Below are 23,907 nucleotides of genomic sequence, written 5' to 3'. Positions count from 1 at the left end.
CAGGCTGCTTCCAGTGAAGGGTGGGGACAATAGAAACCCTGGTCCCCAAATAAGTGAGCACTGTGTCCTGCAAGCCCCCTGAGAGCCTCAGGGCCCTGGTGGCCCTCTGTTGCCCACTACCCCTGGGACAACGGCTGCAGCTGCAAGGTGGAAACAACTGCTGGCGTACCAGCCAGCCCCTGCCCAGTACCTGGGCCGATCCACATGTCCCAGGAACCCAGTAGGGACGACTGGCAGCCCAGAAGGCTGCCAAAGCTCTGCCTGCCTCCTGGTTCAACAGCTGGCCTCCGGCTAAGGCAACCGCAGCACTTGCCCCTTTTTAGGGAAATGAAGACATTGCTTGACAGGTTTGTTGGTCCGTGTGTTACTGGGCCCGACCCAGTTCTGCAGCACACGTTTCCTTGAGCGGAACTGAGGTTGTCACTGGCGTTCACCGAGGGGGTGATGTGGTGATACTGAGGCCCAGCTGGCCGGCGGCTTCCCAGGACAGAGAGGGGTTCACACTGCAGATCGCTGGCCTGGGCTCTGGAGAAAACATAACTTCCCCTGTGGGAACGCTCCCTCTGCAACCTCAGGGCACCAGGGGACGGTGGGGGCTCCAGGTCCACAAGCCCAGGGCATGAAGCCCCAGCCAATCTAACACTGGGACCCCACAACTGAGGACAGGAATGGGGGCATTCCATCGTCTTGGTTGGTCTTTGATTGACCAACACTGTCCCGCTTGGCTCTGCTGGCCCGTTTTGATTGTTAACAGCTTCCTGGCTGCATACCTATAGTTACTATTAGTCCTAAGAAAAACTTATTCTATTTGCGTTACACTTCATGATTTGCAAACGCTTCTTAACACCCTTTTGGAGGAAGGCTTGGAGAATCCAACAACACCTGGTCACTTGGAGAAGCTTCTGTCCAGCTGACGCCACCAGGTCTAACTGTGAGTTCGCTGACGGGGACGCTGTGCGCCAAATCTCTGAAGAGCGTGGCCCAGAGGCAGGATTGAGGGCAGCCTCCTGCCTCGTGGACCTGGGGCAGGCGGCATGCCTGAGGCTCTCCTGCCTGCAAGATCCCTGGTGAGGCCCTACCAGAGCCTGTGCCACCCGTGCTGGGAACTGAGGTCATGCAGCCCACCAGAAAGAGACTCCAACCTGGAGTCTGGGCGACTCCAGGAGTCCTCCTCCTCCTGGAGGAGGGCGGTGCCATGCCTGCACGCGCCTCTCCCTCTCCATCTCAGTCCTTCCTCCGAGGGCACCACGTGGGCCGGGTGCCACCCCTTTCTTCAACTTTGAAACATGATGGCTGTCCACAAAGTTCCTGGAGACTCCCGTGGGAACATTCGCGCACCCTGGCAGCCGGTGCCCCCTGGGAGCAGAAGCCCGCAGCTCTGAGACTGGTACCCTGCCCGCTGCTCTTCCTGGGAACCACTTCTGCACCCCAGGGCTGAGCAGTGGGGAGGGAGGCCCTGGCCCTCTTGACCCCCACCTGACTGGACACCTGAGCCCTGACTGCTCAGGACCATCTGATGTCCAGAGACCAGCAGAGGCCTCTGCGGGAAGGAAGGGAGAGGAGAAGGCGTTTCCTCTTGCGGATCTTCCAGAGTCGGCTCTGGGTGCACAGACCCTCCTCCTTCCCAGGCAGGTCTCCTCCTCCTTGGAAGCCCTGAGAGGGAGTCAGGCTGCAGGTCTGCCCACCTGCCCTAGCCCAGCATGACAGTGGACAGAAGTGGAGCAGAGGTGTCGGGCTTCTCAGAGGCGAGACTGGCCCCTGCCTGCCCCCCCACGACTGCCCAGTGCCAGGTCTGAGGCCCGAGCAGACCCACCTTGGGGCTCATCCTCCAGCCTGAACAATGCTGCCAGCAAAGGCGGGCCACTACCAGGCTGGGTGACAGGCATCAGGGCCCTAAAGGACCTAGGTAGCCCAGCCACCGTCCTCAGAGTGACAACTGTCTTCCCAGGATAGCCACGGTGCAAGGGCCAAACTGGTGCTTCCCTGCTCAGCATCTTGAGGAAGCTGCCAGTAGGCTACCCAGCCCGACCCAGAGCCTGTGCCCTTCCCTCAGCCCTGCTGCCCCCACGGTGCCTGCCTCCTTCCTCTCCTCCTCCCTGGGCTGCAGCCTCCGCACAGCTAAGCTGACAGTTTGTGGGGTCCCAAGTGTCGTGTTTGCAGCAGACCGGTGTGTGTGCCCGGGGTCCCGCAGGGTGTCTCAGTGTGTCTGCTGCAGGTGGAAGTCATTCCCAGCATCCAGAGAGCTGCTGGGGCAGCCCCCGAGCATGCCTGCCTCCCAGCCCTGTGGACCACGCCGCCCAGCCAGGAGTGCCCAGTGAGCGTTCAGGGTGATGAAAGGCGCCAGCTGCACCAGCCTGTGGGGAAGAGGAGCGAGCGACCACACGGGACAGTGCACACCCACGCTCAGCTCACGCTCTGCAGGGGCAGGAGTTCCTGGAACGGCAGGCTGGAGAGCTCGGCGCAGCCTGATCCCTGCAGCTGGGGGCTGCTACAGGTTGCTGAGCCCGTAGGAGGCTCGGCCGTGCTGGCTTCTAGAACTGAGATTTGAGCAAGATATGGCAGGCCCCAAGGTGCTGCGAAGTTGGCCTCGTCACCACAGTCACCAGACTCACTTCCCCACCTGCCCCGGCACCTGCCATGGCACAGCTGCTGGCCATTACCCCTTCCACCGTCCACACTGCAAACCCTCGCCTGGCAGGGTCAGGGGCGTCTGCAGACCCCTGGTACGTACCTGTCGTTCTGGGCTGACTTTGGCGTCTCTCCTCTGAAACCTGCTTGAACCTCAGGGAAGGGATGGTGCTCAGAACAGGAGAGGCCAGCGGGGCTTGGACTTGGCCTTTGGTTGATCCCGTGCTGTTGCACATTGGTCTGCAGGGCCGGGATGGGGGCCACCAGGTCCTGCCAAGGCCTCCAAGAGCTATCCCAGGGCCAGCATTCAGCCTCTTGGGTCCTGGCTGCCAAGGGGCTGCTGGTCATCAGCCTGACGATGCCACGTTCAGTATCTCTGTCCCAGGGCGTCCCTCCCTCACTTGGAAGGATCACTCCTGCCCCCTGAGTCCCAAAGCAGCAGGAGCCCAGTCAAGAGGCATATGCCAACCAAGGGCAAGGATGAGACCCTGGGCAACTGACGGCCCTGTCTCCACGCAGCCCCGGGTGAAGTGACCAGTCGAGGACTCTGCAACTGGCTACATTCCAGCAGCTGCACACCCACCTGCCACCTGCTCCAGGGAGCCCGCCGTCAGGCAGAAGCTGGACCCAGGACCCACACAGTCGCAAGGCAAGTCCAAAGGGGTCCAGGAAAAAGGACGAGAGAAGCAAGGGGCTCCAGCAGCCCAGCATGGGGAGGCGGCAGGGGAGTTGTGCACACACGCTGTGCCTGGCCCCTGTAGCTTAGGGTCAGAGGCAGCCAGTGGAGGCTGTCTGCAGCCTGTCTGGGACCCTCAGTGCCCTGCAGAGAAAGGCTGGCACACCCCTGCCCACGGGGCAGCGCCTGCACACGGCCCCCGGGCCCCGGTGCACCTGCTCCCTCTCCCCAGCCAGTGGACCCCAAGGAGAGCTCTGAATTCCGGTCCACCAGGGATTTCATAACCCACAGAAAGGGACAGCTACCGCCACGCTGCTCCTTTCCCTACTTTGTTCAGACGTGGGAGCAGGCCGGAGCAACGCTGAGATCCTGCTAACTGGGCGGAACTCAGTCGGAGGTGTCCAGAGGCCTCTACCAGGGCAGCGAGGTGAGATGCGTTCCCAGGAGGAGAGCCTGAAGGGTTCTGACCTTCCACTGCAGAATAGTTGGACAGGCACACGGCCTTCTGGGGTAAGCTGCGCGCTCCTGGCCAGCCCAAAGCCTGGCCCGCACACGGGCACCTGGTCCTCATTCAGCTCATTCACACATGACAGTCACCTGCCACAACCCAGCTGTGCTCCCCCCTCAACCCCTCCTGACCCCTTCCCCACCGGGAACACCTGCCAGCTCTGCCACCAGCACCCAGAGCCCATCCCAACAGGACAATTTGTCATTGTAACCCTGGGACCAGCCCATGAGGTGGCAGGTGGGGCACAGATGTTTAGTGAGAGAATGAAGCAGAATAGCCTCACTGCTTCTCCTGACAGGAGGCAGCTTCACAGTATCCACATGGCTCATAAAGCACAGGACACCCCTGGGAGGTTAGCCACACAGCACGGGACTCCAGAGGCTTGTCCCCACACAGCACAGGACTCCAGAGGCTTGTCCCCACACAGCACGGGACTCCAGAGCCTGTCCCCACACAGCACGGGACTCCAGAGGCCTGTCAGTTAGGACCATGGAAACCTGGAGGCTTCCTTTGGGTTCTTCCTCATGCATGTTGGTGCATGCACAGAACATGCACACTCACCCATGTACACTCAGGCTCTTGCACACATGCATGAAAGTAAAAGTAAGAGCCATAAAACCACATGGGATTGTGACTGAGTACACCAGGTTCACTTGTGACTCATGTAGAATTTTCAACTAAATGTTGGAGCTGGGTTCACATGTGGAGGCCCTGGAAACTCAGCATGCACCCCTACACACAGGTGCACTCAGCTGCACACACACGTGCCCACACATACAGTGCACACTCACATGCACACACCTGCACATGCGCACACTGGCACACACCTGCACATGCGCACACTGGCACACACCTGCACAGTCACATGTGCACACACAGCACATACATGTAAACATTCAGATAAACAGCTGGCTGGCAAGAGAAGGAAACACAGTTGCCATCCACATTGGCACTCAATTCCCTGAAAACCAGAGCATTGGCCAGGGTCCGGGTGAGGAAGGAAGGCAGCCATGATCCATAAGTAGCTGAGCTACCTGTCCCTGAACAAGGTGGGACTGGTGAAGAGCAGCGCACTCCACATCCTGAGGGTTGGTCCCAAAAGCTCTGGGAGGCAGCCTGGCAGAGGGAGCAGTGCGCTGACTGAGGAGCTCCGGGAGCCACGTCTGCTGGGGCCCAGCACAGGGCGGAGTGGGGCCCACCCAGGAGCCTGGCCACAAGGAGAACCCCAGGAACCTCTCATGCAGAAATGCAGACCATGTGACCTCAGCACGCACCTGGGATCATGGCAACAGTGTTCCCTGTATAGAGGCTCTCCAGTCGCCTGGGACTCCAGGCAGATCTGGCCTGACAGGTGAACTGGCCAAAGTCTCCCGGGAAAAGACAGGGAAGGAGCAAAGAGAGCACTAACCCCGCCATGGATTGTCCCAAGGCCCTGACCTGGTCCTCTGCCCAAGCCTACCACATCGCCACCCTCAGGGGTGCTCATTGGGGCCCAGCCCACCCTCCAGCAGCTCCCAGAGACCCCCCCCCAACAGGATCCACCTGGTCACCACATACAGAGCAAGGCAGATGGTGAAGGCCCTGGTGCAGGTACTGACCCTTCTGGGCACCTCATCTGCTCACGGAGGCAGTGTTGGCACATGCTGCAGGGACAGGAGGCAGCCGTCAGATCAACGGGAGGGGCCTGGGCAGCCGGAGCCCAGAGCTCAGAAGGCAGGGGTGGGTGGGCTGAGCAGAAAGACTCCAGGAGGAGGTCCCGCCTGGAGACCTCAGGCAAGGACAGGACAGGGAGAAAGAGCAACCGGAAGAGGGAGTGGTTTTCTTTGTGATGCAGGTGAATAAAGGAGTTGTGGGGGCGGGAAGGAGGGGCAGCTCTCCCCATTTTCTTCTGCCCTGCCACCACCCTCCTGTTTCTCTTCTTTCCCTTCTGTGCAGAGGGACCTGAGTCAGGCCCCGTCTGAGGAGCTGGGCTGGGCCCCCCCAGGGAGGGAGAAGTCATGGGGCCTGCTCACTGGGGGAGGGGTCTATCCAGACAGGGTAGGGGCAAAACCTCTCTCGCAGCGACTCAGAGCAATGACACCAGCTAGCAGGTCAGTGGTCAGATGCACGCCACATAGTGAGCAGACCCTCCCCAAGGCTTGAGACACCAGGTCACAGCAAGGGCACCAGGCCATCCAGGGGCAGAAATGGCTGTGGACCTCAGACCCACACCCACATGCACAAGGAGGGGAGCCGCTGACTGAGCTCTGCAGCAGGACTCCGGCAAACCACTCTGGTGACCCAGACCTCACAATTCCCTGCAAACGCCCCCTGGGTGTGGTGGGCAGTATTCCAGGAGGCAAATACAGCTGCTGAGAAGCCCCTCCCATGTGCAATCACGGGAAGAGTAGGAAGATGTGAAGCCGGGAGCAAGGTGTAGGGCAAGCCCCACCAAGGCGGGTGACGGCGTCAGCGGCCGTGCTCACAGACTGCTGCAAGCCAGCGGCAGGAGAGAGGGGCAGGGGTGCACCCCAGGTACCTCCGGTGCAGGTCCACAGCAGCACCAGAGACCTTGCCCTTGAAGACCTTGCCCATGCTCTGGCCGTGGCGTGGCACCACCCAGCGCACCCAGAGGCACCTGAGGCAGAGCACCCCGAGTGGCAGCGCAAAGCCGGGGATGTGGAGCGGCAGTGAGGGCGGCGAGGGCGGTCGCCGGGGCTCAGCGCAGGCGCAGAGGGCAGGAGGCAGAGGTGCTGCTGTGGTCCGACCACGAGCGGGCAAATGCGACCACCGCGAAGGCCGGCGACTGACCCCCGTGTAGGACAGCAGCTGGCAGGCGCCCCCGCGCATAACGCAGGAAACCCACTATCAGCCACGGGTTCTTGCTCAGCGCGGCCGCGCTCAGCGCAGCGTGGGACGCCTGTATAGTGTCCAGGAAGCCGAGGGCGGGGCTCGCGCTGGGCCCTGCTGGCCGCTGCCGGCGCAGCCTGCCAAGCAGTGTGAAGAGCGTGTCGAATGCGGCAGCAGCAGGTGGCCTAGCGACAGGTTCACCAGGGGAACGCGAGCGCAGCTCGGACCTGTAGGCGCCGCAGAGCAGCCCCAGCGCGTTGGACCGCAGCGGGCAGCCCAGCAGCCCGGCCAGCAGCGCTTGCCCCGGTCCGTGGCGCTAGCAGCTCCCCAGGCGCCCTGCCGGCGCGGGGGAGTGGCGCTCAGGACTTGGCTCCGGGAAAGCGCAGCGGCGGGGCGAGGCGGGAGCGCCCGCGGTTTCCCGGAGATCCAGAGCCCGACAGGGTCCAGAGAGGCGCGCCTAAAGCTGCCGCAAGTGCGGGATTCTGGGCGTGGGCGCTGCAGGGGCGGAGCTGGGGCTGCTGCGGTCGTGGTGCTGTCCGCGGTGCTGAAGCCTCGCCCGCGGCTTTGGCCCTGACGCACTGTCCCGCGGCTGACGCCAGGCAGGAGTGACAGTCTTTCTGTTGCCACTGTGTCTTCCGCTCTCTCTTCCCGGCGCGTCGGGAGGGGACTCTGTGTCCTGCTCCCGACCAGGTCGGTGCCTGCAATAGTCACACTCTCTGCCCGGAGGTCCCCTGTGGTGACAAGCAGTTTAGTTGGGAGCCAGCAGGTTGACTATGGCTTAATTGCCCCTCATCCCGGGGCGTCTCAGCGCAGCACCAAACTGCAGTGACCTGATGGCTTGTGGGGTGCAGCACTATGGGGCGGGGCGGAGGGACAGGGAGCTGGAGAGAGTGGCCCTTCCCCCGCCCCAGCACAGGGCCCGGAGGTGGACTCATGTGGACTGAATGAAGAGAATAAGGTTTAAGGAGGGAAAGGAGGAGGGACCATGATGAGGAGAGGACTGGGAGGAAGGAGGCAGGGAAGAGAAGCAAGGGGAGAGGGAAGGGAGGCTTGGGAGGGCCCCTTCCCATGGGGGGCAATACGGAGACCCTTGCCTGGCTCTTCGTGCCCCCCGGGGGGCAGGGGTGTGTCTTTCCCCATCTGCACTGTCCCCTCCCTGAACCTCGTCACCTTTGGGAATCTTCCCCGTCCCACGGCCTGTCAGCAGGAGAGGGATGGGGCGAAGGGGCCTGGAAGCTGCTGCAGGAGGCTTCTGCTGTCTCCTCCTGGAGGAGTCCTGACGTGACAGGAAGCAGGGCAGACCCTCCCCACACCCACCCTCACCCACAGGATCACCCACCTGCCCTCCGAGGGCATAGGGGGTCTGAAGGGAGGGGCTCACCTCCTGGGTCTCCCTGTGCCAGTGCCCCAAGGCATGGAGAGGACTCAGGTGGCCCGGGGGACATAGGCTGGATGACCCCACCCATTCTGCCACCTCAGCCCCGTGGCCTCAGGCACACTACGTGTCCTCCTGGGGCCTCATTTCCTCAGTAGTCGAATGAGATTGGAAAGGCTAAACACCTCCTGCCCCGTGTGGATGCTGCTAGGGTTAAACTAGTGAATGGCTCAGTGTCCCAGCTCACAGTGAGAACTTAGGTGTCAGCCTGTCTTGAGAGCCCACTTCACAGGCGGGAAAGGGAGGTTGCTGCTGTTGGTCAAGGCCACCCAACTAAACGCCAGAGGCGTGCTGGTATTCAGATACGGTCCTTTAGTCCAACCCAGTGCCCTTGTCATCCAGAGAGGCTATCAGAATAGCTCCAAGCCAGCCTCTGCCCAGCAAATGCCATGGCTTCCCCCCGGCCCCTCCCGTGCACCCCCACCAATCTGCTTTGAATCCCAAGAGGTTTTCACCAAATCAACCTTGCCTAAAACCAGAGCGGCAATGTCAAAGTCCCCCGGCATTCCTGGGAAGATGGGGCAGCCCGTGGCTCCCGTGGGCCAGATGAGTCTGCAGGGGAATCACCTGAACAGGGAAGGTGCGTGTGCAGCCGGGGCTCAAGAGGAGGACACCCCCAGCTCCTCTCTGCAGTTCTGGGGATGGTAGGGTGGCACACAGCTTCACAGCGGACCCTGTCACCACCAAATGACTCCCAGGGGAGACATCCTGCTCGCGGGGAGCAGAGCAACGTGAGGAAGGGGAGGCTCTGCTGTGTGCGACGCGGAGAGGCCCGTCTTCCATTCACCCTGGAGCCTTTACTGGCACCGGCATGTGCAAGAGGCTGCTGGACACCATGCAACCTTGGCCATTGGGCAAGCTTCCGTTATTGCGCTGGCCGGGCTGAGAGAAGATGCAGACAGAAGATCTGACATGGCAGCCACCCTGAGTTCCTCGACAACAGGGACCTTACGTTCAAGGTCCAGGGATGGTACCCATGGCGTCCTGTCACGGCACTGTCACTGTGACCAAGTCACTGCCATCGTGCACGTTCCACGTGCAGTCGAGGAGGGGAACTCAGTCAGGAGGGAAAGGAGGAGTGTGAGGCGAGCTCATCTGATCCTAATAAATCTCAGGCTTATTCCACTGGCTCTCAGCTTGTCTAATGGAACCTTATTTAATGCTCACTGCAGGCCTCTGGGATCGGCCTTCCTGCCCCTATTTTTCAGACAAGGAAAGAGTTCAGAGCAGTTAGCTTGGATTATGGAGCAGATATATCTCCCTTGCTCAAGACCTGCTCTCATCCGAAGAGAGAGAGAGGGAGTCCCAGGACGTGCTCAGAGGACGTGCTCAGAGGAGTGTGGTTGACAGGGTGGGAGGCTCAGCAGACGGGGGGGCATCAATTTAGAAGGGAGGACAGCAAGGAAAGTGCAGAAGGGCTTTCCAAGCCATGCAGCCACAGAGACAAAGTCGGGGGGCCTGAGGCTCGAGGCCTGACATAATGGGTGTGTGCGGTCACAGCCCCAGAGGCAGCAGGAGAGACTGAGACCAGCGGGCGTGGAGGGCCACAAAGGCTTGGGCAATGGGGAGCCATCCAGTACTTCTGAGCCAGGCACCGCCCTTGGGGACCAACCCTGAACATTACGGTTGAAACGTGCAGCTCAGCAAGCAAGAGCAAGGTGGCAGTGAGGTGCCCGGGGTGTGTTTGCTTATGGAGACACTGGTGCGTTGTAATCTGCATCGTCATACACACATGGGATTCAGTGTGCTCCACGGAAGTCCCAGGGCCTCCCCTCCCCTGCCCACCTCACTCCCGTTCCCCTTCCTCCCTGGAGTGCTGCTTTTAAAGAGGTGACAATAGTTAACATTTTAATGACTTTCTTTTTCCTCCTTGAAAGATAAACATATTAGAACCTGTGCTTCACCCTACAGAGGATTTTAAATATTCACCGAGAATGAGACCTGGGACAGGAGATGACATGGTGCTCTATGACAAGTTCACAGAGTTCAAGCCACCACCTGCAGCTCAGGGAAGGGGCAGGTGGCTGCAGCACCTGAGAGCACAAGGGCTTTGAGGGGAGTGGAATGTGAAGCGAGGAGGCCGGAGGGGTCAGTTCCCACCACGGGGAGAGGATGGGTGCACCTTCACATCCCCTAGGACAGCTCTATGCGGCCACCAAACGCAGGTGGTGAAAGCTGTGATGTGAACACCTTCGTGCATACGAAGGACCGAATGGGAAGGCCAGCCGTGGTCACTTGGTGGGCAGAGTGTGGGTGGTCGGGTTCCTGCCCCTATATTTTTCTATAACTTCTACATTTCTTGTGAAGGTGTGGGCTGCTTTGAAGATCGGAAACAGTGCTGAGAAAGACCCTGGGCTGGGTCCTCCATCAACACTGAGGGACGTCCAACCCCTCCCTGGACTCTGCCCATCAGAGCCAGCTCATCTTCCTGCCTTGGGGCATCTTAGCTTTGTAAAACCCTGGTAGAAATGATCTTCCCAGGACGAGCGTGAAAGAGCAGAGCCGAGAAAGGAATTCCTGGGTAGCAGGGAGCTCAAAGAAAAAGACGTCTGGAGTGGGCAAAGCGTCGCGTGTGGGTTCCTCTCCTCATCACCCCGCACGTCCCCGCAGCAGCACTTCCCCTTCACTCCCTGGAGGCCCCGAAGTCCCCTCAGCACCAGGGGTCCAGGTGGGGACAGAGGGAGGCTGAGGACTCTGGAGGCCCAGGTGCACCTGACCCAGACCAGTCGTCCAGAACGAGGCCCTGCGGGACCTGCAGGCACTGAAGTTGTCTCACTGTCCAGCTGGGCTGTGCGGGAAGGGCGAAGCCAGCAAAGAGGCCCCGCCCCGGGTCCCTCCAGACTGTGGTCTCCAAGCCCCGCACAGAGCAGGCGTGTAGGGAGAGACCTGCTTCTTTTCCACCCAAGGCCCTCTGCAAAACTGGAGTGAAGACCCTGGGAAGGCTGGGGGAACCGGTGAGGCTCCCCGAGAGACCTCGACCTGAGCTGAGCCTCCGTGGAAGGAAGTTTGAGATAAACCGTCCAGCGGTTCATCCTCCCCTCCTGCTGCATTCGGGAGACCTCACTCGAGTCAGGCAAAGCTGCACACGGCTCACCCCAGACACCCTGGGATGTGGCCCCCACAGAGCCCAGCAGGACCCGTCCACCCCCTGGTCCAGAGATGAGCAGTGGGGCACAGGTAGGGCCCCTTCCATGGAAAGGCGAGGTCCCTGTGGCTCTGACCCCCACCCAAGTCCTAACGTGAGGGTAAGAGCCGGTGCCTTCTGGGGAGCGCCCAGCACCCAGGGAGGTGTGGATTCCACCCACCCAGGTCCCAGGAAGCACACAGCCAGCTGACCAAGAGGCAAGGGCATGCTCTAAACAGTACTTCAGGTCCACGGGTGGGCCCTGCCTGCCCCCACAGGGCACCGTGGACACACCGCAGGGTTTTCTTCTCTTCTTGCTGCAGGAAGAACTTGGTTCCAGAGAGACCTGGGGGCTGGTCGGAGGCCACAGAGCTGGGAGGGGCCTGGGCTGCTGTGGGGTGGGACTTCGTCCTCTGGCCACAGCTGGAATGTGAGTGGGTGGTTCATCAGGTTGAATGTGGCCTATCCACTCCTCCAAGCTGACGGCCAGAGTTCTGGGAATTCTACTGCTGACTTGGAGCCAGCCAGTCTCCTGGAGGGAACTCAGATTCCCTGTCACTGTGTACAACACGGATCCACTCATTATTTCTGATTCAGCCTCTGCTGGACACTGACCCCCACCCCATTTCTGGAACCCTCTACCTATGGCTCCAGGCAGTAGGAGGCCCATTAGCATGGCCTCTACCCCTGGCCCAAGGATGCACTGGCAAGGGGAGGCAGGCAGCTACCCTGACCATGATGGATGTGGCCAGAGACTCAGGACCGCTGGTGGAGACAAGGCAGCAGCGTGTGTAGCCAGCATCCAGCAGAGTGTCCTGACCCTGGTTCACATGGCTGCTCCCACTGCACAGCCCTGGACAAGCCACTTCATCTCCCTGAGCTGCGGTTTTCTCATCTGCAAGATGGCAAGAGCCATATTCTTAGGATGCTTGAGGACTGGGTTTGGGGACAAGGAGATAAAAAAAATCCAAAGCATCCAGTGGTAAGCATACAGCAAGTGCTTACTGAGTACTGTTGCCTGCTCCCTTCTCCCACACAAGAGTGAGCCTAAGAGGGGACAGGTTTCACTCACAGACACACAGATGGTCACCACTGTTTGTGGGTTCACCACATGGAAGAAGCGGCGGCCACTGGGGGCATGAGGACCCACTACTCAGCCACTCATCAGTCCAGTGAGCAGTGAGCCCAGCCCCGGGCCACCCCAGCCCTAGCACAGCCCCCGTGGAGCCAGGCGGTAGAGGCCAAAGCAGAAGCAGACCCCAAAGAAGTGCGACCAGATTGGGGGCCAGTTAATAATCACTGCCAAGGAGGAAGGGGAGGAGCCCACGGAGGTGAGGCTGGAGTGGGTCCAGCAGAGGTGGGTGCAGGCAGGGGCAAGGTCCCTGGCGGCCCAGGGAGTGGCCTGGAATGGAGGGCAGAACGTGGGGGGGTGGCGGGTCTCCTGGCGGAGACCAGGCACAGGAGCTGGGGCAGAGTCCACCAGTCTCCAGCGTGAGGTGAGTGCTCAGGGTGGGCATAAGGAGGAGGGGGGCCTGTGCCCGGGATCACTCCAGGCAGTCGCGACCAGGCTCTGCCGCTTCCTGCTGTCCAGCTTTACCAAGCACGGCACAAGCCACCTGCCAGCTGGTACCCTTCAGGAAAACACCTTTGCACATGAGCCAGCTAGAGCCCGCCTCTGAGACTGTGGAGCCAGAGCCACACCGTTACTGTCTTGGTACCTGGCACCTGCAAGGCGCAGAGTAGAGGAAACAATCACCTGAAGCAGCCTGAAGGTGTGGGCTTATGTTCTGAGCAATACTCTGTTTCCACGTTGTTACACATTATACGTGTGTAATAGCAATGTCGTGGTGGTGCTGGTGTGGTGATGGTGGTGGTGATGATGGTGATGGTGGTGACGGCAGTGATGGTGGCGGTGGTGGTGATGGTGAAGGTAGTGATGGTGATGATGGTGGTGATAGCAGTGATGGTGGTGGTGATGGTGATAGTGATGATGGGGGTGATGGCAGTGATAGTGGTGGTGATGGTAGTGATGGTGATGATGGTGGTGATGGCAGTGATAGTGGTGGTGATGGTAGTGATGGTGATGATGGTGGTGACGGCAGTGATGGTGGCAGTGGTGGTGATGGTGATGGTAGTGATGGTGATGATGGTGGTGATGGCAGTGATGGTGGTGATGATGGTGATAGTGATGATGGTGGTGGTGGTGGTGGTGGTGATGGTGGTGGTGATGGCAGTGATGGTGGTGGTGATGGTGATAGTGATGGTGGTGCTGATGGCAGTGATGGTGGTGATGATGGTGATAGTGATGATGGTGGTGGTGGTGATGATGGTGGTGGTGATGGTGGTGGTGATGGTGGTGATGATGGTGGTGATGGTGGTGGTGATGGTGGTGGTGATGATGGTGGTGGTGATGGTGGTGGTGATGGTGGTGGTGATGGTGGTGATGGTGGTGGTGATGGTGGTGGTGATGGTGGTGGTGATGGTGGTGGTGATGGTGGTGGTGATGGTGGTGGTGATGGTGGTGATGGTGGTGGTGATGGTGGTGGTGATGATGGTGGTGGTGATGGTGGTGGTGATGGTGGTGGTGATGGTGGTGATGGTGGTGATGGTGGTGGTGATGATGGTGGTGGTGATGGTGGTGGTGGTGATGGTGGTGGTGGTGATGGTGGTGGTGATGGTGGTGGTGATGGTGGTGATAGTGGTGGTGATGGTGGTGGTGATGGTGGTGATGATGGTGATAGTGATGATGGTGGTGGTGGTGGTGGTGGTAGTGATGGTGGTGGTGATGGTGGTGGTGATGGTAGTGATGATAACAATGGTGGTGGCAGTGGTGATAATGAGCGCTCACGTGCCCCAGGCACCTGCCGAGCCCTCTCATATGTCACCCTACTTAATTCTCTTCCCACACCTGTGAGGTGGATATTGCTATTATCTCTGTTAAAGGTGGAGAAATGAGGCCCAGAGGAGATGAAGCACTTGCCCCAGGCCCTGCAGGCGGCCAGTGGCAGCTGAGACATGCCACTTACTCCATCGTAGAAGGCACGAGTGAGGCCAGGCGGGAGGGGCTGCAGGTGATGGGAAGGGCGGGTGCAGTGGCGGGAGGAGGGCGCTGGCAGAGGAGGGCTGATGGCAGGGCGGGGCGGGGTTCAGACGCTTCCGACCAGCAGCGCAGCGGAGGGTCCTCCCTCATCAGGCGGCCTGACCATGGGCAGCGGGGGGTCTGACTAGATTCGCTTTCTCGGTCGTCATTCAGCAAGTGACGCCCAGGGAAACCTCCCAGCCCAGCGTGAGCCCAGCTGTTGCTGACTCCTGGGCCCCGCGAGCCCTCTCCGCGCCCACGGCTCCTCCGCAGCAGGAGCCAGCAGGGACAGTGGGTGCCACTGCTTGCCCTCCGGCTCCTGAGCACCCTCACGGGACGGCCTGGTGGGTGGGGAGGCGCTCATACCACAGAGACCAGCAGGCACCTCTGCCTGGCAGGACGGGCGGCACACGGCCAGCACAGCATGGTCCAGGCCTGACGTCCTTCCTGCTGTGGCCTCTGCACATCGAGGTGGGGAACCTGGGCCTGGGCGAGCTGAAGGCTGCCGCCATGCCTACTGCCATCCCAGCCCCGCGCAGCCAGGGCAGGGGCCCGACAGTCACAGCAAAGGCCCAAACCACGTCCACGCCTGAAGCTCAGTGGTCGTCAATGGCCCCCAGGCATGCCGAAGCCAGACCAGGCCAGGATGGCCACTCGTGGCTGTGGAAGGAGGGAGGCGGCCGCACACTCACCCCAGACAGACTGGAAGGCCTGTGTGCTGAGCCCTGCCCAGGGGCTGCCGCTCTGCTCGGGGGCATTATGGCCTGCATTTCAGGTGGCGGCTTGGAGAGACGCACCTCACTGTGTGACTCCAGCCCAACACCAGCCTCTGGCCCTCGTGATCACGGTTCAGCTTCACCCGCTCTCAATGGAAAAGCTAGCCAAACCCATGCCAACCCCGAGAGCCAGTGCTGGGGACGGAGCGGGAGCCAGACAGGGGCCACGCAGTCGCGTTCCTGCTTAACAAAGACCCACTGCGTGTGGGCTGGGTCTGGGATCTGCAGCAGCCCAGGAGGCAGGGTGTGTGGCTCCTGCCACAGCTCAGGAGGCTGTGTTGGAGGGGTGCAGGGGAGCCCCCGGTGGGCGAGGGCTGAAGCCCCTGTCCTGGTGAGGGGACGACCTGGCCAGGGCCCGGGACCCGGCACTCGCAGGAAAGCTGGCAGTAAGGCACACAGGCGCAGGGGACAGGCAGACGCTGGCCACAGAACCGAGTCGCACCTCTCGCTGGTCAAAGACACACAGAAAGGACAGGCCGCAGCGTTTCACCTGCGGGCGGGGAAATCACCTCCCGCCGGGCGTGGGAGGAGAGCCCTGTGCTGCCAGAAGGGGCGGTCTGGGCAGAGAGCTCAAGTCCACTCCCCGAGTGCCCGCCTCAACTGCCCACACTCACCCGGGCACCCAGCGCCCAGTCCCGCACTCAGACTGCAGAAGCCGCGCTCAGTCCTGCGGCAGCTCCAGCAGCCGAGAGGCCTCAGTTCAAGACTGAGTCTGGGCGCAAGGCCTGCCCGGACCCCGACTGGCTGCAGTGACTGAGTGGCAGCCTGGAGGCCACAGGCAGCAGGGCGTGCAGCTAACAGCCGGGTCACACCTGGCACGTGCGGGCGTGGGGGTCGTGTCTGATGGGCCCAGAGAAGCTCTGAATGGGCACTGGTGCTGGCCTCGACGCAAGGGCGCTGGCCGGCTTCTGGTTCCTCTCTCCAATTTCCTGTGTATTTCCTTTAACTAGTCCATGATCCGTCTGCGCCACGCACAGGCTCAACCTGCTGTTCTTCAAAACGACTCTCCGTGCAGCCGCCTCCAGAAAACTCACGGGAAAAGGCTGGTCAGCTGTCTGGGGTATTTTCAGTACCAAAGAGCAGTCCAAGTCGCTTCCTCCGCGTGCTGCGTGAGGGCTGGGCACGTGACCCAGGCTGCGATGACCTCCCTGCCCTGCGATGCTGATGGGGAGGAGGCCCAGATGCAAATCCCCACGCCCCCCGCCTGGGCGCAGGCCTGTCCTGGGGAGGCCCAAGAGCGACTCTGAGGAACTAGTTACAAATCCAGTCCTGCACCGCGTCCCCGCCGGGTGCCGGGGGCAGCCGTCAGCACGAGGGCCCTGCCTGGTAACTCGGCCCTGAGAAACTTGCCCAAGTGCCGCTGCTCAGTCATTTGCAGGCTGAGGTCAGTGCTGCCAGTGGCCCTGGCCCGGCCCTGCCCTGCAGCGGCCAGCTGCCCCTGCCTCCCCCTCAGCTGTGTCAGGCCGGTGGCTGAGCTGCTGCCGATGCCGAGCTGGCCTGGCCAGCCTGCCAGGGCCCGGGGCGGGGGCAGAGGCAGAGGGGGCGTGGGGAGAGCCAGGCCCTGGCCGGGAGGACTCTGCCAGAACTTCACTCTGGACTTTTGCTTCCCAAGGCCACGAGGGGCCTGGGAAGGCCAGCGCCTCGGGTCCCACCATTGCCATGCAGAGCTGGAAGCCCTCCGGAAGAGGGAGGGGCTCACATAGGCAGCAGCTGTGCCACGGGGCCAGCCTGGCTCAGGGCGCTAGACTGGGGGCTCATCGGCGCGGCAGCCTGACGGGCCCCAGCTGGAGAGCTCGGGCAGGGACGAGGCCCCAAGTGTGTCTCTCTGCGCCTGCACGTTCTCATTATTTCTCTCGGCCCAAGACAGGGCTGCCACCAGGGTGTCCAGAGCCACACTGCCTCCTGGGTGGAGCTGAGCTGAACAGGGGTTTCTCGGGTGGACGCTGTGTCCTGCTGGTTCCAGGAGGAGCAGTGGGGACACCCCCGCAGGCGGCAGGCTGGAAGAGCCACAGGGGGCTCAACGCCCTGTTTACACTTCCCTTGAACCAATGTTGCCAGTCCCTTGCCAGCCCGCCTCCACCATCTCTGGGGACAGAGCAGGGTGACAGAAAGTCAGGGGCCGTGCCCTCCCCTGACAGTGTGAGACCCTGCTCTGCTTGCCTCCAGCTGCGGGGTTTGGGCACCCTACTGTCGCGAGCCAATCCAGGCACTAGCTGCTTCTTCATCCGCAGGAACACGGGGCCCACAGCCTCAGAAGAGGTCTCCCCACCGAGGTCTGCCAGCAGTCGACATGGGGAAGTAAGCAGGGGACAGCATGGGCACCCCAGAGGTGGACACGGAGGCCAGGTGTGAAAAGAGTGGTTCCCCAGGGACAAGAAGGGGCCCAGGGCACAGGCACGTCCCCAGATGCTCCACCCATGCAGAGGCCAGGGGGGAACCCGCTCTCGGGACGGAAGGGCGAGGAGCCTGGCCTGCAGCCCTGCCAGTGCCCACGAGGTCGAGTCTCTGCCCAGGCAGCTCCAGGTCACGGAGCTGACCCTCCCCTGCTCACCAGGGTTCTCCAGAACCAAGAACCAGAGACATATATACGTATGCAGAGGAGTCATTATAGGGAGCGGCCTGAGTGCCCACGGGGACAAGTAGTCCCACAGCCCACGGCAGAGCTGGCGGCCACAGCTGGGGTCCACAAGCCCCAAGGCTGGACAGCAGGAGCACCAGCAGCAAGGCCAAGGCAGCGGAGGGTGTCCAGCCCCAGAGGAGCGGGGCTGTTCTCGTCCTCAGCCCTGGGCCACTCTGAGCCCCGGGAGGTTAGCCTCCCACTCTGGGAGGCTGTGTTCCTCCCTCAGTCCACTCGGTCTAGCACTGACCTCTCCCTAGAGACACACCGGCTGCCTGGCCGCCTCGCCTGGTTGACCTGCACAGACAGCCCTCCGTGTCCAGGAGTGTGCTTGCAGCAGGCAAGAGTCAGAGGGGAGCCCAGGCCTCAGGAGCAGCCCCCGGCTCTGTCTGGACGGGCTCCACCACACACACCCATCTCCATGATGGGCAGCTGGACAATCTGCTGCGGCCGGGCTCATGGCTGCCACCAGGGGTCTCTTCTAAACGGTGAGGTCCTGAGGGTCTCTGCAGCTGGTCAGGGTGGGCACGGCAGGTGCCCTCCCTGGAAGGTGTCCCTGATGTTCTAGATTCCTGCTGGATGACACAAGGAGGCCCACCAGCTCCAAGGGCCTCCACGCCAGGCCAGCCAGTGAGACGCGAGCACCACATGAGATCCTTGGCCGTCACGGTCCAGGGGGACAATGCCCCCTTCATGGGAGGGGAGCCTGGACCTCAGTGGGACCCCAAGAATTCTGGAAGGAAGGCAGGTGGGAGAAAGGAGGGATGGCAAGGTGAGAGGGGAGAAGAGAGGCCATGCTGGGCAAGCAGGGAGCCGGGGTGCCCCTCGCTGCCCACAGGCAGTCCCCTGGGAAGGGACGTCCTGGCTGCCTGTGATTGGGCCAGGGCAGCCCTGAGAGCCACCAAAGAGGAAGGATGGGCATGTCTGGGGCACCCAGGAGCAGTCTGGGCACCACGGGCAGCCCTGCAGGGTGGAGCCTGCCCAGGGCCCTGCCGTGTCCTCCCATCCTCCGAGCTGCCCAGGCGCCTCCTCCCTGCCCAGGCTGGCCGTCAGTCCAGCCCAGCTCACCTGCACAGGAGCAGCGTACCCACGATCCCAAGTTAGATGGGGCTGGGCAGCTGCTCACGTGCTCGGGGGCAGGCGGGGCACCACCTCGGGTGACATATTCCACAGAGGACACAGACCTGACGCACGAGCATCAGCAGGTCCAGAGGGCGGTTCTCCCTGGGGCAGTGCAGGCATACACAGGACCTTCACCCAAGCCCTACAGTGGGCCTCTGGACGGGCCGGGGTCTCTGGGAGCCCAGGGCTGCAGGCGACTCTGCTAAGGACTCTGAATAGCTGAGGGCCGGTGTCCAGCAGAGCCCCTGCTCCACACCCCAGCTTCCCTGTGCAAAGGGACGCTGGAGCCAGGGGGTCTCTGGCTGCACGAGGGGTCAAATGGTGACCCCAAAAGATCTACGTACACAGACCTGCGGCCATGAGCTCATGTGGGAAAAGGTCCTCGCAGGTGTAAGTCATGCTCTTGAGACGAGCGTCCTGTGTGACCTGGCCCCACATCCAGGACAGTTCCTTGGCTCTAAGGCCCAACTGGGAAAGACACCCAGAGGAGGCCGTCATGTGACAGGCAGAGCCTGGAGGGACGCAGCACAGGCAGGGGACACCAAGGACCACTGGCTGCCTGAGGAAGCTGGAGAGGCCAGGAGCCAGACCCTTGCCCAGAGCCACCAAGGGAACCAGCCCCCACACAGCCGGATCTCGGAGCCAAGAGGAAACAAGTGTCCGTGTCAGAGTCCAGGCCACTTGAGTGGTGGCACTGAGCACAGCAGCCTGAGAAGCCAGGTTTCTGTACCTCAGGGAGGGGCTGAGGGGTCACAAGGGCAGGTGACACATGCTGCCCACAGCCAGGCTCCGCCCCTGCCCCGTGTTGTCCCCCTCCATCTGTGCCCACCTGCTGTAAGCCTCTCTGAGCCTGTTTCCTCCTCTGTAGGACAGAGAGGGCTGCCAAGGATGGGTGAGCTACGGCGTGGGCAGCGGTGGGATGAAAGCCGGCCTGAAGCCAGGCGGAGGTGCCAGGGTGGCGGGCAGGGTGGGGGAGTGGGTCTGGACTCCATGTCAAGTTCCACGAGGCAGGAAGTGGGGCAGGTGTGAGGCTGCCCTGACGTCCTGCTCCTGGCAGCATGAGCGTGCAGCCTTGGAGTGTGGGCGTGCGGGGCAGGGCGTGTGCACAGGAGCCAGGCGCAGGTTCCTTCTCCATCTCCATGTGACGTTTTCAGTAGCTCCCAGACATCCCACGAGAGCAGGCGCCCTCTGACTGGAATGTCTGAGTGCAGGTGTGCTGCCGGGGCTGCTCAGGAACCAGGGGACGCCGAGGCGGACGTGGCAAGCACTCACTGAGCCACAAGCCTTGTCCCCACTTTCTTCAGCAAAGAACCTGTGTCCAGCAAGTGCTGGCATGTGACCACGTACTCCTGCACCTTCGGTGCACGTGGGACAGAGGGTGGACCGGAAACCCCACGGGATCCTTTATTGGGTTGGGCTGCAGCCCTGACATGCTCCAGACCAACCGTGGCAGGGTTGGTGCCAGGTGGCTCTCAGGTGGCCGTCACGGCCAGATCTCCAGTGGCCACACATCCACTCCTCCATGCCATCCACCTGCAGGGGCCAGGTCCCTCGCTGGTTGCTGGTGGTCCAGAGTGACCACAGCACAGTCTTGGGACTTGAGGAGCCCCTGTCCAGTGGATGGACAGTCTGGTGACCCTCCAAGTGCCATGCGTCATGGTGCTCGCATGGTGCTAGGGGATGGCAGTTGAGTGAGTTGTGCACCTGCTGGGGGCCTGGAAGCAGAGACAGCCTGTTTCTGCAGAACCACCCTGGAATCTGGCCCAGCTCCCAACCCTTCACCCCTGGTGCTCCCATCAACCCCTCCGGCTTACTGTGAGGGACAGACAGAAGGAACTAACACCTCCCTGGCCCTACTATGTGTTGGGCACATCACACATTATCCTCCTTAAAGCTCACAGTGGCCATATGGCTATCTTGCCCCTTGGAGGAAAAGCAGTGCTAACAGGCTGTCACTTGCCTGAGCTCCCACACCACCAGGAAGGGACTGTGGTGGCATCTAAGCCCATCTACACACTCCAGAGCACGTGGCCACTCCACTAAGCAGTCATCCTCCTGTTTGCTCCCACCTGCTCTTAAAATCCACCTGACATATCTCCCAAGAATTTGTTCTCACCGAACATTGTCCTCAGTTCATCCAACCTTCCTCTGGAGAGCACAACAGGCTGAGCCACCTGGGAACTGGCCCCTGGACACCTCTTGGCTCTTGACTCACTGTGGACTGGAGCAAGACACCCACCTTTATGGGCAAGGATGGGCTGGGATGGGCACCTTTCTCTGCCTGCCCCACACCCAGTCCATATTTCCTGGGATCCATGGGCTTCTCCTTGGGGACACATCCCTGACCACAGTCTTGGTGGGATACTAGTCAGCCACCTCCCCCTTCCTGCTCAGCAAAGGGGACACATGGGACCTACAGAAGGTCACCCAAATCCCTCTGCCTCGGCCATAACCTTGAGTCAACTGGACACAAAGCCAAGAAGTCACACACACACCCTATCTCTCAGAACCCTGCTCTCATTCCCACCCTGGTCAGTGTCTGATCCCTGGGTTTCTCCTTGGCCTCTGTGAATGGTTCCCGTTGCCTCTGGGTCATCCTTTTCTATGAAGTTGTCCTGAAGAACCCTGTTGTTCAAGGGCACTGAGGACCTTCTTGGTTCTCAAGTCGCAGGGAACCTCCTTGCTCAAGAACGTCCCATGGCTCCCACAGGTCTGACTTAGCCTGGGCTCCAGACCTGACACACAGTGCCTGCTCTGCTGTTCCAGTGACCCCAGGAGGCCTCTCCACACAGACTCACACCCCACTCTCACCCTAACGCCTCATTGATCTGGATCTATCAAGTCCACTCCACCTGGAACAGCACAGTGGACCTCCAGCCCTTCAGGGCTGTAAACAAATCACTTTTTCCCCACCGGAAGAAGTTCCACAGGGAAGATGTGTCCTGAGTTTGCCAGGTTAAAGGTAGCAAGGAGCTGGACAATGACAAGTCAGGGGTCTTTTCTGGGTCTCTGGAGCACTCTCTCTGGCATCGGACACAGAAGACTGTGGAGACCCAGTGCTGTGACTGGGTGTGGCTCTGGGCAATTGGGCCTGGATTGGCCCTGGGGTTCACGAAGCAGCAGCCAAGAAAGTGCTCCTCCCACAAGCAGGTACTCCACCTCATCCCACCTGCCCCGGTGACCCTCAGATCCCGATGCATCCCTTCAGTCTGGTGGACAAGGGGTCTGCAGGTGAACAGGATGGGCTGGGTGCAAGTGGCCCAGTTCCCCATCCAGGAGTTCCTGTGTCCTTGCCACCAACCTCCCTGCTCTCCTTCAAGCCCCTGTCACTTTTTGATCGTGAGTCACTGTGTAATGTGAATATGTGCCACCCTTCAGAGATCATCAGGAGCTGAGCCCTCCTGGGCCCTTGAGTTTCTTTGTGCACTTGCAGCTGATTGCACCAGCATGGCAAATCACCCCTGAGGTACCTGGGCCTTCTGGAAAGGTTTTCCCAGGTGCTCCAGTGGGAGTTGGCAGACTGAGCAGTAGCCCTGGGCCCCCTGTGGGGCCCTGTCCCATCTGTTCCCCATGTCTGTGTTCCCTGCCTCTGCAGTTGCTTGGCCTCCTCCATCAGAATGCTGCTCAGTGCTGCACCTTTCCAGCCATGGGGCCAGCTCAATGATATTTCTCTGCTTAGCCACAGGTGGTAGCACCATGTCCCCTCTGTCCCCGGTAACAGTGTGTGCCAGACAAACCTTGACTCGTTTCCACAACTTGGGGCCACACAATTGGTATCCTCTCTTTGACCCTACAGTATTTTCTGGCATGAAAATAGTAGTATTCCCATTTCACAGGTGAGTAAAGTGGGGCTTGGAGGAATTTCCCTCCATGACCCAGTAGGAAAGTGAATGATAAGTGAAGAAGGAAACCAGGCTGCCTGGTCCTGCCCATCACTTGGGTTAGCTCTGAGACCCTCTCACATGCACATTTACCCACCCCCCCAACACACATGTTCCATACAGAGCTGTCTGAAGCAGCTTCTGGGGAGAGTGCCAAGCATTGGGGATCCAATGGTGACATAGGATGGTCCCTGCTGCTGGGCCTTCCCCAGGACAGGTAAACATGCATAAATGTACCATGAAGCTGAGGGGGAGCCTGGGGCCACAGTGGACAGTTTTGCTAAAGGTTCTAAAATGGCCCCTCTTGGTTCATCCTGGGAATGCAAGGTTGGTTCAATATCCATAAATCAATAAACGTAATCCATCATGTCAATAGACTTAAGTATAAGAATCATATGGTTATTTCAATTGACACAGAAAAAGCATTTGACAAAATACAACACCCCTTCATGCTCAAAACACTAGAAAAAACAGGGATAGTAGGAACATACCTGAACATTGTAAAGGCTATTTACCCTAAGCCCATGGCCAACATCATTCTTAGTGGAGAAGAACTGAAAGCATTCCCTTTAAAAACAGGAACAAGACAGGGATGCCCTCTTTCACCACTTCTATTCAACATTGTATTTGAAATACTAGCAAGAGCAATTAGACAGACTAAAGAAATTAAAGAGATATGAATAGGAAAAGAGGAACTCAAGTTGTCACTATTTGCTGATGACATGATTCTCTATTTAGAGGATCAAAAAAACTCCTCCAGAAAACTTCTAGACCTCATAAATGAATTCAGCAAAATAGCAGGTTATAAAATCAACACACATAAATCTAAAGCATTTTTATCTAAAGCATAAGTGATGAAATATCTGAATGGGAAATGAGGAAAACAACTCCATTCACAATAGCCTCAAAAAAATAAAATACTTGGGAATTGATCTAACCAAAGAGGTGAAAGATCTCTACAATGAAAACCACAGAATATTGAAGAAAGAAATTGAGGAAAACCTTAGAAGATGGAAAGATCTCCCATGTTTTTGGATAGGCAGAATTAATATTATCAAAATGGCCATACTTCCAAAGGCAATATACAGATTTAACACAATTCCAATTAAAATCCCTATGAAATTTCTCATAGAAACAGAAAAAGCAATCATGAAATTCATCTGGAAGAACAAAAGGCCCAGAATAGCCAAAGCAATCCTGAGCAGGAAGAGTGATGCAGGAGGTATCACAAT

General features: G+C 59.9%; 1 protein-coding gene across 1 annotated transcript; it reads right to left on the bottom strand.

Moving 5' to 3' along the window:
* Positions 1 to 6,510: 6,510 nt before the first annotated feature.
* Positions 6,511 to 13,021, bottom strand: Gpr78 (G protein-coupled receptor 78). The gene is given in 5 exon segments (XM_047566053.1): positions 6,511 to 6,815; positions 6,818 to 6,846; positions 6,848 to 6,957; positions 12,273 to 12,330; positions 12,957 to 13,021. Coding segments are annotated over 5 exon segments (567 nt in total).
* Positions 13,022 to 23,907: the final 10,886 nt, after the last annotated feature.

This window comes from Sciurus carolinensis, chromosome 10 (assembly GCF_902686445.1).
Source record: "Sciurus carolinensis chromosome 10, mSciCar1.2, whole genome shotgun sequence".
NCBI classification, from domain to species: domain Eukaryota; kingdom Metazoa; phylum Chordata; class Mammalia; order Rodentia; family Sciuridae; genus Sciurus; species Sciurus carolinensis.
The sequence above is the reverse complement of the archived record's forward strand: the minus strand, read 5'-3'. Positions and strand labels throughout refer to the sequence as shown.